The sequence below is a fragment of the Brugia malayi genome (assembly GCF_000002995.4).
Source record: "Brugia malayi strain FR3 genome assembly, contig: Bm_v4_Chr1_scaffold_001, whole genome shotgun sequence".
NCBI lineage: Eukaryota > Metazoa > Nematoda > Chromadorea > Rhabditida > Onchocercidae > Brugia > Brugia malayi.
In genome coordinates, this window is record NW_025062475.1 from 5,823,410 (window position 1) to 5,835,847 (window position 12,438).

A 12,438-nucleotide genomic window follows, 5' to 3' on the forward strand; every position below is an offset into this window, starting at 1 on the left:
GTAGAAAGTTATGGAGGTTCACCAAATAGCAATAATAGTTACTCAATCACTTAAGTCATTTTCAGAGAAATCGTCATTAAGTTATTGACGAAATCTTTATTCCACATTTTCTGATATAAAGAAGTAATATAACATCAATATGCTAGCTGGTTGAGTTGGAAAGATTAAAATACATCTCAGCAGTTTATCCAAATATTGTGAAATTAAATAATGAAACAATCTGAGCCCAATATCACCAAAAACAAATTAAGCATCCCAAATCATTTGAAACATTCTGTATAAATTCAAGACTGTAAATGATAAACAACAATTAATTAGATGGGTGTAGCCTGAGGTTCAATAAGAATTTCGTTGACAGCAACCGAAGATGGTTGATTTACTGCATACAGTACTGCTCGAGCAACATCAGAAGAACTGAGAATTGGATGGCCTGCTTTCGATACATCATATTTGGAGCATGCCTGAAAAGCAAGTAGCCAAGTGAAGTTCAAATTTCATTAGTATAATAGAACTATGTTCATAAGAAATGCAATCTATGAAATTATTTACTTCCTTATCAGTGGAATAATTTGATATTTCCGTTTCAACATCACCCGGTTGCACATTTGTCACTCTTATACCATGTTCAACCATTTCTAGACGCAGCGCTTGCGACATGCCTTCGATGAAAAATTTAGTTCCGGAATAAACGGCTAATCCGGCAAAACCCTAAAATATACAACTAAAGAACTGTTATTTCAAACATTTCTTAATTGCTATAATTTATAGTACCATAAAGAACGATTTGTTCCTTTTTTTTTGCAGGAAATATTATAGACAAAGATTATTCCAAAATTTGCATGATCGATTCGAATGCACCATTGAAACTCTCTAATCTTCTCGATGTAAAAAAAGTCATATAATCAAAAGAATATTTTATGTCTTTCATTACCATACACTATCATTCCAAAACAAAACCTTAATTTCTACCATAACTTACACGTTTTCCAGCATCAGATGTTATATTTACAATATGTCCTGATCCAGCTTTGATCATATGCGGAAGCACCGCTCCTATACAATTCATTGTACCGCGACAGTTCACATCTATTTGAAGATTCCATTCCTAAATTACATTTTCATTATTCCTTCTCAAAAAAGTACCATTTGGTATAAATACAGTTACTTTCTTTAATGCTTGAGGAATGAATTAATGATTGATTTAACTTACTTTTGTTGGCCCATTCTTCATCATTTCATAATACATGCATCCAGCATTGTTCACTAGTACATCTATAGTTCCATAGGTTTCCACAGCTCGACTTACCACAAATTGTATATCACTCATTTGCGTGATATCACATGCCACAGGTAATAAATTACTCGACATACAACCCTCAGCTTCCAGTCTAATTTTACCAAAAATTGTTAATCATTTCATAACAATGTTTATTCAGTCGATATGATTGAGTATAGTTTTAGGTAACTTATAAATGCTTATGAAGATAAGAACATACTTGCTAACTAGTTCCATCAGTTTTGTTCGCCTCCTTGCACAAAATACCACTTTCATATATCCAATTAAGGCAAGTTCCCGAACAATTGCTTCACCAATACCTGTGCTTGCACCCGTTACAATACAGACTTTTCCAACTGTTGCTTTTCCTGAAACCAATTTAACAAATATATGAAGAGTCTGAGGCGAAACAGAAAACTCTCATGCAATCAGTAAAACCAAAACTTTAGAGTGAATTATAAAAACTGTTACTACTTAATATGTCAATAAGAAAGCTTCAAAAAGTAAAGAAAAAATCCTGAATCCAAATTTAATTAAGCAACTGATCCCTCCTTTCTTAATGAATCATAATTCAAAAAAAAAAAAACTTATCAAAAGGAGTGGATGTTGGTATTCCTGTGAAATTATTTTGAGCCATAAGTCTAAGCCAGTGGGTGAATAAACTTTTCGTCACTACAGGATATGTGCCACCCATATCTTTCAGTACTTTTTCTGTATTTGTTCGTTTATACATTGATTGTGCTCCGAAAAATGTATCATCTCTGTAATACGATAACTCTTAATTTCGATAAAAATTTTCCAACAAAATTTTGTTGTGACATTTGTATTTATTGTTTCGAAATTATATTAGCAATAATGGTCATTCGGAGAAATGATTCCTTCAATTTCAAATAATTAATATGATAAGTGGGAGATGCGTGGGGATTTTAATAAATTATTTGTCATCTTGACTCTTTTACTCATCTGGCCAACTTTTCAGAAAGATGGCATAACTTCACAAAAATAACATTTGAGAAATTCCTAAGGTAATTAATTGATGCTAAAAGTAGATGTAATATTTTTTCAAATAAGTTCTTACTTGACCATCAGTAATATTTTTTCAAATAAGTTCTTACTTGACCATTAGTAATATTTTTTCAAATAAGTTCTTACTTGACCATCAGTAATATTTTTTCAAATAAGTTCTTACTTGACCATCAGTAATATTTTTTCAAATAAGTTCTTACTTGACCATCAGTAATATTTTTTCAAATAAGCTCTTACTTGACCATCACTTGAAGTAATTTATGCAGCTGTTGGTATTCTGCCCCTTCATTCGTACTAATCCTAAAATCTTCATTTTTTAGATTCCTTCCTGCCTAGATTGATTATTTCAAGACTTTTTCCCTTAATATAGACCAAACGTTTATTAGTTATAACTGATGAATATACACTGCTTTACTGATAATATCTTCAGGGTTCGGGGTCGAAGTGAAATGGGCAGTATAAATTCAACAGTAATGGAAGAGAATTAGACGTAATCAATGTTACAACCAAATTTTTTTGCCATTTCAACTTACAGTTGTACCCATTGCTGCAAAGGTATCAGTCGCATTGGAATGCCAAAATCATTTATCCAATTGACAATTTGTCGCCAAGTTGGCCCATTACTGTTCGTTAAATGAAATATTTTTCCCATGCTAGCACGAAAACTTTTCGTTAGAATTTGTGTTATAAATGATGAAGTAAAGTCGACAGGTGTAAATTCTACCTGTAATGGAAGAGAGCTAAATGTCATTAACGTCATAATCAATTTTTTCGTTGCAGGCTGTTTTTTCGTCAGTGATTTCGTACGTCTTATTTATTTTGAAGATGACTTGGGCAGTTATTTATCCCAAGCATAATTAAGCATGACTTTTTGAACCAGATTATTAGTTTTAGCATCAGAATTTAAAAAAAAAAAATTAAAAATGAAATGAAAAAAATAATTAAAAAGCATACCACCCAATCTAAATCTGGAGCCATTTTGGATTGAATCGAGCAAAAAATTAATAAATAAATGAAGTCTTGATTATTCCATCTACCAGTGCTCATTGAGGCTGCTTGATTTCCTATAACCGTGGGTCTAATTATCACTGCTAGTCTCATCTTTTAGAAATTAGTTCAATTCTATCGTTTATCTCGTTTCTCTCATATCACTTCTTTTTCTTTTCTTTTCTTTTTTTTTTTTTTTTTTTGATTATAACCACGATAACAAATTAGAAGAAATTTTTATTCATAGTATTTATGTTAGCAAAGCACTTAGCATAGGTAAATAAATTATTTGGAATAAGTAATAAATAATTCACAACAACATACCAAGTCGAAAGATTACTGTCGGAAGTCCTCGTACCTGTGAATTAATTACCAGTCTCTCAGCTACCCATTTAGTTTGAGCATAACCATTCATTAATTTTCCTTGCACATCATCATTAGTGATATCCTCATCAACATCCTTTAAATTCGATGGTATTACTGCATCTGTGCTGCAAAATGCAAACTGTGAACTGCCAACTGATATCATTTGTAGTACATTTTATGAATAATGAAAAATAGATAAAACAATTAAAACATCAAATTTTCAATTAAAACATCAAATTTACATATTCAGCCAAATCTTCCTTGATATATTAACAGCAGACAATTGCAATTTTTTTGTTTATTTCAACCATTAAAAAAAACAAAGTTTTCAAAATTCATCCAACAAAATTAAGTTTAAATTATTCATTCAACAAAATTAGATTTCGGTAATTCATGCAATATCGAGCAAAATTACAAGCAAATGTCAAAAATATTATAATAATCGCTTCACAACATTAACTCAGTCCCTCTAAAATTATTCCAATTATAAAAATAACTCTTTCTAAATAGTATAATTATTCTATCCTAAACTGTTATAATTTTCTAGGTATCAACACAAATAGAAGGAATTAATCCATAGCAATTAAATTTACCTCAGATAATAGAGTGGTTTTACTTTATTCTGATGGCAGAAATCTAAAATATTTCGTGTACCCAACACATTAATGCCATGTAGAGCCTATAATAAACATATTTTACTTTTAAAGATTAACTATTACTTTTTACGTTAATAGAATTTCGGTAATATCTTGTTGTATAATATTCCATAGCATTGCTCTATCATATTTCCTTATATAACAAATATAATACATAAGCTTAATTCCTTCAAGTATCGACTGAGTTGATTATTTAATTAATGCTGAAATATTATATCAGTTTACCTGATATGGGAAGATCAAATTAACATAAGCAGCAGCATGAATTACTATGTCCACCTCATATGTTAGGAATAAATATTCCTCTTCGCTAAGACCTAGTCGTATTAGTGCCACATCACCAGAAATTATTTTAACTCGACTTCTGATTAAGTCATTCAATGTGTTTGTCATCATACCTCAAAGAATTGCAAACAAATATTAGAATTATTTGAATATTATATATAAAACGTAACACTCTTTAATTTTTTTTTTCTTGTTAATTATTCACTATCTAATTTTATTTAAACCAAGTAAATTATTTTTGATCTAATTTTTGAAAATGATCACAATCATATGGACGAAAACTCGAAAATAAATTTTAGAAATTCTCACCCATCTTCTCGATACTGTCGATGAGTCTAGACTGTGTGGTAACACCTGCGCTTTCTCGAATCAAACAAATAACTCGCATCTGAAATTCTCATTAATGAATTCTTAAACTTCAACCTTTTTTATGAAGCAATACCTTCTTTAGCAATAGAATTAAATTAGCTGTCCATTCATTTATGTATCGCCAGCATTTAATACCTAATGTTCAGATAAAAAAAGAAAAAAATAAAGGACATCATCACTGATTTATAAAAATCTGTTCAAGAAACATTGCAGAAAGTCAAAGTATTACAAAGAACAATCGATAACCTCAGTTGTAAGTAGAAGTTTGACAAGTATATGAGAACCAATAAAACCAGTAACACCAGTTAGCAATACAATGTCACGTGAAAAGCTATAATCCATATCGGTAGAGCGCCAAAAAGCGCGTAAGTGTAAGTCCATCCTGTAATAATTCAAATATATAAAGGTTTAAATTTTTTCACAATAAAATATTTTTTATTCATCTTCGTATTGATTTAAATTCAGCTCTTTTTCTAATTTTAATCAATTTTTCATTTTTTTAAAATAATTTAAAAAAATATTGCATTAGACAAACAATTTACTCGTAAGATTGTTTTAAGCATTCGTTTTTAACTTTTACTAAATAAGGCAATTATTGATTTTCTTACTTATGTTTATTTTTAATTTCATCTTTATTTCCCCTTCATTTTCATCATTCTTTGTTTATATTTCTCGGTGTCAAAGAATGTTAAGTATGCTTATCACTTACGCTATTACTTTTTCACTTCTTTATTATCAATCTAAAATTGATAAAATTTAAACATACACGTTATCCTTGAAATCATGAATGTTAACTTGATGTGCTAAATCAACATGCTCCAAATTATCACTGTCATCCTTATGATCGATACGTCGAGCTAGTGATGATACGGTTGGTGTAGCGAATAATTCCCGCATATTCAACTGTATGCCAAATTCTTCCTCAATTTTATGCAACAAACGAGCTGCCATCAATGAATGTCTACAATATACAGTAGTTACTCTTTCTAATCTTTCTAATAATACAATACAGTTGTATTTGCACACCAAAAAAAAGTCCAAAATTTGAGGTCGTAAAAAATCAAACAGCAAGGAAAAGAAAAAGACTTTATAGCATCTATACTCTATATCAAATGTGTGGGAAAAGTTATTGCACCTTTTTATCAAATTTTAAAAAATGCTGGCGCTACTGGTAAATAGTGGAACATTTCTTATCTTATATTCTAAAGCAATTATAAATAAAGTATGAATATAAATTACATTTTTTGTATTTTTGCACCAATCATGTGGAAGTTCTTTTTCCGGAATATTTCAATTGCTAATTAATCTCATTTCTGATCCCAAGAAAAAGATAAGCAACGAATAGTTTAGCATAATTTGATGAAAGGAACTAGTTTTGATTTTATATTTTAAAATTTACCCTCCAAGATCAAAAAAGCTTTCTTGAATATCGACGGCAGTCCGTGATAACACTTCGGCCCATATTTTTGCTAATCGTTCTTCTGTTGCAGTTTTTGGAAGTGCACTTGCTTCTACCGCATCTTTTTGCTGATCAACAGGTGGCAATGCTTTTTTGTCAACTTTTGATGATGCTGGTACTACTGGCAAGCTGCAAAATTGGTTCCGTATTTAAAGAGGTTATATCACCTATAAATTACAAGTATAAACATAACTTTTCATTCCCTACTTTCAACACATTGTAACAATCTATACATTTCTATTCGTTTTTGCTTTTTATTATTTTTTTCTTTCAAACAATGTTTAATGCTATATTTTTTTATTTTTTTTTTTTTTTATGCTTCTAATATTTATTTTATGTCTTAGTAATTAAGCTAAATTTTAATAAATTCGAATATACCTGGCTAGATAGACGAAATAAGTCGGTACCATATAAAATGGTAATTGCTTTTTTAAATCAGCTCTCATTTGTTTCCTAGTAACATTCTCCTTCAATACAACATATGCTGCAAGCTGCTTGTCATCTCCTTCTGCACCAACGCTTATCACCACGCATGATTTCACGTACGGTAATTCCAAAATTACTGATTCCACAGCCTATGAATTATTTATATATATAATGAAATTGAACTATTTAAGTGCTAAACAATAAAATTTGCAATTTGCGAAATGTTATTCTAAATTAATAATAATGATTGATATAAGTGAAGGTATAAAACGAACCAAAATTTCGATGCTGTAGCCACGGATTTTCACCATCGTATCACATCGTCCACAAATTTCCAAAACTGAATTAGGTAGTAAATATCCCCAATCGCCTGTTCTATACAAACGATCACCTAACTGATCTCGTAATTCATCTGGTACAGTTATAAAGCGATGTTGGTTTAACTCTGGTCGATTAATATACCCAATTGCAAGTGCTGGTCCACCCACAAAAATCTATAACATATGAATTGTTGTATTAAAAATTATTAAATATGATCCAAATGTATCTTATTTCATAAACGTTTTATTTTATAGGAACTCAGAAAATGAAAACAAATCATTTTTTTTTTTTTTTTCGTTCGTCATTTTGAGTAGAAGAGAAACAAACAATTTTTGATTCAATGATTTGATAATATTTTTGAAATTTACTTTTAGAAAACAGTTCTAGTAATGATTTATATATTTTAACAAAAGAAAGAATATTATCTACCTCTCCAGGAACTCCCATTGGTACTTCTTTCAATCCTTCCGAAACATCAATGACATGAACCTTTACTCCAGGAATCACTTTTCCAACTGGTGCATATTTTCTTGATGGTTGGGTGTAGAAGACCTCTGTGAGGTTCGAGTAAGACACATCGTGACATTCAGAAATGCTATACAAATTCAAGATCTAAACATGTTTAATTAGTTAATTAAACAAAATTGATGAAAATATCACATTATCAAATATTTTTCAATCGAGAAAGATCACAATTTTGCATCAAAAGAATGTGTTTGTCTAAAAAAAAATTACTTCGAAAAGAAATACAGAAAGAAAACTTGCTTCCATTTTAGGTAAGATATCGAGGATTCGTTTCAGTAAGAGATATGTTACTACTTCACCGCACAAAAGTATCGTCCTAGAAAACAGGAATTTTGCAGGCTAATTGATTATTAGGAATATCACATAAAGTACTATTGCGTGAATAACGATTTTAAGATTAACTAAATTAGCTAACTTATGGGATATTGTTATGATTAACTAGTACGTTTGTACCATCGTTACATATGCGTTAGAGATCTTAAAGTGTTTTGAAATGATACCGGAAAGTACGAAATGTGGATCGAATTGTTTCATCAGAATGGGTATCGAGGACAGCTTCTAGCAATGATGGAGTAAACATCATTCGTGTAATTTTATGAGTACTCAAGAAACGGCATAATTCAGGTAAATCATAGATGACATTATCTGGTATCACATACATTTCAACTCCTGAATTTCTTATTTTACTGCACTTTTTTCATTTGCAACATTGGAGATCTTTGAGATAATGAAATAATAATTCTTTAGTGACCATTTATTTATTTAGTTTATCATTTATCAATCTTACAATAATCTCTTCTACTATTTTTTATATTTTTGGCTTACTTTATTGTTCTGAATTATGTGAATTTTAGCCAGATATTAAAAAATTCTTAATTCAATTGATAATTATTTAATGATGGTTTTACAATTATGCTGCATTATTAATTATTTTGTCTTGATTTACTTTAATGCTTTAATAAATGTTAAATTTTGTGAAAAATGGTAAATTTGAAATGAAATAAACCTTGAAGAATCGGTCTGAATAATTCCCAAACAAAAAATACATTACAAGCCTCTCGTTCATTTTCCACATATGGATATTTCACAAATCGATATTCATATGAAAATGCAGCACCACGATGTGGACATTCGATACCTTAAAATGATTCGAAAGTTTTATTACAATGTTTCATACTCTTATTTGTTGAGCTATTCAAAAGTTTCAAAATGCATGCAGTTTCAATATCAGAAATTGTGAATTTATTATTTAAATAAACATTCAATTAAACAATTTCATTATTAATTATTTGAAACTAAGTCTTATTTCACTATGATATATATTATGTTATTGTTTAAAAAAAAAAAACCTCCTCAAAGAAAGAAATGAAGGAGCACCTTTTGGTTTTCCGGTTGTGCCAGAGCTATAAACGATATATGCACGATCATCAGGGCCGATTTCAGGTAATTTAATGGACTGTGATGGATTGGGAAGGGAAGAACCAAATACATACATCGGTGCCAAATCTAAAATTGAAATTGAAACCAACATAAAAAAGTATTAGTAAGAAAAATATATGTAGTAAAAATTATAATAAATTTAAGTAAAATTTTTAGTAAAAAAAAAAAAGTTGCAAATATCTGTTCCACCTGAAATAGAATTAGCAATGTCTGGTGTTGAGCAAATGACTACTGGTTTAATTTCCGTGATAATATCAATTAACAATGGTTGTGGATAGAAGACGTCCAAAGGAAGATAAGCACAGCCTATAAAAAATATTTTTAAAGCCATTGCTTAAAAGAAATTTTCTTTGCATGACATTAATAATAATTGAGATATGTAAAAATTTTCAATATTTTTTCAATTTGTTTCTGACTTGCAATCTTTTTTCCTTATCGATATGACTGACATTATGAAAGGAGGAAACAAAGTTTAACTATATTAACTTTTTTGGTGTTATTATTGGTATATTTTTGACAGAACTCTTATTAATTTCGATTTCTTCAAATTACAGATGCACGATTTTAGATACTATTATTTATGATATACCATTCAGTCATTATTATTTACAATGTAACCTCATTTATTGTCATTTGTGTTATCTAATCTCAGTTATTGTCATTTGTGATGTATCATCTCATTTATTATCATTTATATGTATGTATAAATCTAATTACTGCTATTTGTCAATGCTATATTATGACGTTTAACTTCATCAGATGGTTAGAAAAAAAAATCTGATTTCCAACTTTCAAGAAATATATTTTGATAAGCACAAGAATTGACCAGCTTTTAGGGCAGCCGTATAGGCTAATGCATAGAATGCGCATTTGTTCATATAGATGCCAATACAGTCTCCTCTTTTAGCACCGTATTTTTCCACAAAATGTTTTGCCAACTTTTCCGACATAGTATCCAATTCAGCTAACGTCCACTTGGTATCTCCATCACAAACAACAATTTTTGATTTGAGTTCCGCTTGATTTGCTGCTTTACGAAATAATTCTACCAATGTTGACATTTTCAACTTGCTGCATAATTCGGAAAAAACTAGCAGGTAGTTGAAATTTTTTAAAAAAAAGACAGCCCAAAAACGATACCATCATTAAGTAGCGATGACATTAAATTCATTTTAGCTTCTCCTTATTTTAAACAAGTAAAATGATTTATGATTTACATTGGTTATTTCAAACAATTCTGTATTTGACATTCGCTATTAATTTCTATCTAAGCGAAACTTAGATTCGAATAAGAAATGTCATTTCCTTAAATTTCGGTCAAATTTCACAAAAGTAAGTTTTTAAAAATAGAAGAAAAATAGTTTTGTTAGAAAAAAATAGAAAAAAAAAAGAAAAAAAAAAACGAAAAATTGAAATCACTTTCAGCATAAGCATCTATCATGACAAATATCAATGTCCTCTTTAAATTTCAATGAAGAAACTGAAAATATAGTCAAAGGTCTAATGAAATAGTACTGATGCCATCACTCCGAATGCTACGTGCGAGTAGCTAAGAAGTGACAATGTGACATGACAGGCAAGTATAATGCTCTTACCAGAAGAACGAAAAATCATTCCTTATTTTAAGTTTTATTTCTTCCAACTAAGTTTGTCTTCTTTTCAATTTCTTTTTTTATTCGCATTATGTAGCACTGGTTTAGATTTAGATTAAAGTGTAATGGAAAAGAAGATGCCAAATAATTGAAGACATAAATTACACTTATAATTAGTTCTGTAGTAGTTTTCGATTTAAACTATACTATAATAAAATAGTTCTGTGGTAGTTTTTAAACTAAACAAATCAACATGTTTATTAATTAATGTAAATTATAAGTGGAAGAAAGAGGAAAAGAAGTAAATAAGTAAGGAAGGAAGAAAGAAGAGAAAATGAAATGAAAGTAAATAAACAATATCATTGGACAGGTAAATGGAATGTAGACGAATGAATATGAATGGTGGTAATATTTAACGATGAGATAGACCTGTCTTCAATAGAAAAATGTGCATTTCTTTTTCAACTCAATGCACAAATCATTAATAAATTACTGAAAACATTATGTTTTAATGGAAAAATGAAAGAAGTAAGAAGAGGGAATTGTTTTATGGTAAAATTATTTTGGCATTTTTTTTTTTTTTTTTGATAAGATACACTTCTCAGAATCAGTCACGCGATAATATCATTTGTGTGATTTTTGCGCTTATTATTTGCAAAAAAATAAATAATGTACACAAATATATATGATTTATTCCAAAAGTTTCATCAAACTTCATATTAGTTTCTAATTTTGTGCAATTGCTATGAAAGTAAGACATTGTTAAAATTCTGTTAATAAAATATCTTTGCGAAGTATACATGAAATGACTTTCTTTTTCTCTTTTTCTTTTCTTATCAAACTGATAACATCAAAGTATTACAGTAATTATTTTGTATACTAAAAGATAAATTTTGACGCATTGCAACAATATCATAAAATAAAAAAGTTCTTATTAACAAAAGGGATGTTAATTTATGCGCAACGTGATATTAGTATTGAAAATTATACTCGGTTTTTTTTTCAAGTTTCTGTAAAAACGAAATTTTTTTCACAGCCCTGAAGCGACAGTGTTTTAATGAACTGTGGAATTTTTTTCCTTTCCTTTTTTTTTTGTTAAATTGTTGAGAGATGAGATTGTTGAAATAATTCAGCTATTAACCTTTTTCGACGAAGTTATTTCGATAAAATTTATTTGACAATATCCATCAATACGCTAATCATCTACATGACCTTTGCACTTACCATTGCAAATAGATGTTGTAAAAAAGTATTATGAGCGCATACAGTATTTATAGATCTTGAAGCCTCTTTGGTTTCCCATGATATCGCCTTCTTTAAACTTTGCAAGAAAGAAGAACTTACCTTTAATAGCTTACCTTTCTCGCTCTTTCATATCGTCGTCCTTTAAAAAAGGAGGAAGTCTTCAGAATCCGCTAATGCCTTACCTTTCTTGGTTCTACATAACATTGATTACTTCATATTATATCTGTACGGAAGAGTCAGAAGTCTTATAATATACTACAAAATGGCACTAATCTATTTACTGATTAGATGGAAGAAGAAATGAAGGCAAAGTAAAGTATAATTATCGGTGATGGACTCCAAAAAATGGTAAACAGCAATGATATAAATAGATTATTGGGAAGCACTGATGCTTACTCTTTGATAAAATTATTTTGATTGATGCTGATAAAATTTATTTTTTACAATTTATTAATGTGATAACCC

General features: G+C 29.3%; 1 protein-coding gene across 1 annotated transcript; it reads right to left on the reverse strand.

Annotated features, from left to right (window-relative positions):
- Positions 1 to 314: 314 nt before the first annotated feature.
- Positions 315 to 10,197, reverse strand: Bm2014 (oxidoreductase, short chain dehydrogenase/reductase family protein; the record flags this gene model as incomplete). Its single annotated transcript, XM_043076679.1, has 25 exons — positions 315 to 461; positions 550 to 708; positions 980 to 1,105; positions 1,211 to 1,388; positions 1,497 to 1,644; positions 1,940 to 2,037; positions 2,540 to 2,602; positions 2,836 to 3,026; positions 3,257 to 3,366; positions 3,614 to 3,780; positions 4,249 to 4,334; positions 4,537 to 4,709; positions 4,906 to 4,984; positions 5,212 to 5,347; positions 5,732 to 5,926; positions 6,365 to 6,553; positions 6,803 to 6,999; positions 7,126 to 7,344; positions 7,601 to 7,783; positions 7,922 to 8,012; positions 8,197 to 8,365; positions 8,703 to 8,834; positions 9,074 to 9,202; positions 9,326 to 9,442; positions 9,963 to 10,197. 25 exons carry the CDS (start codon positions 10,195 to 10,197, stop codon positions 315 to 317), a joined length of 3,717 nt encoding a protein of 1,238 aa, XP_042932613.1.
- Between the last annotated feature and the right edge of the window lie 2,241 nt (positions 10,198 to 12,438).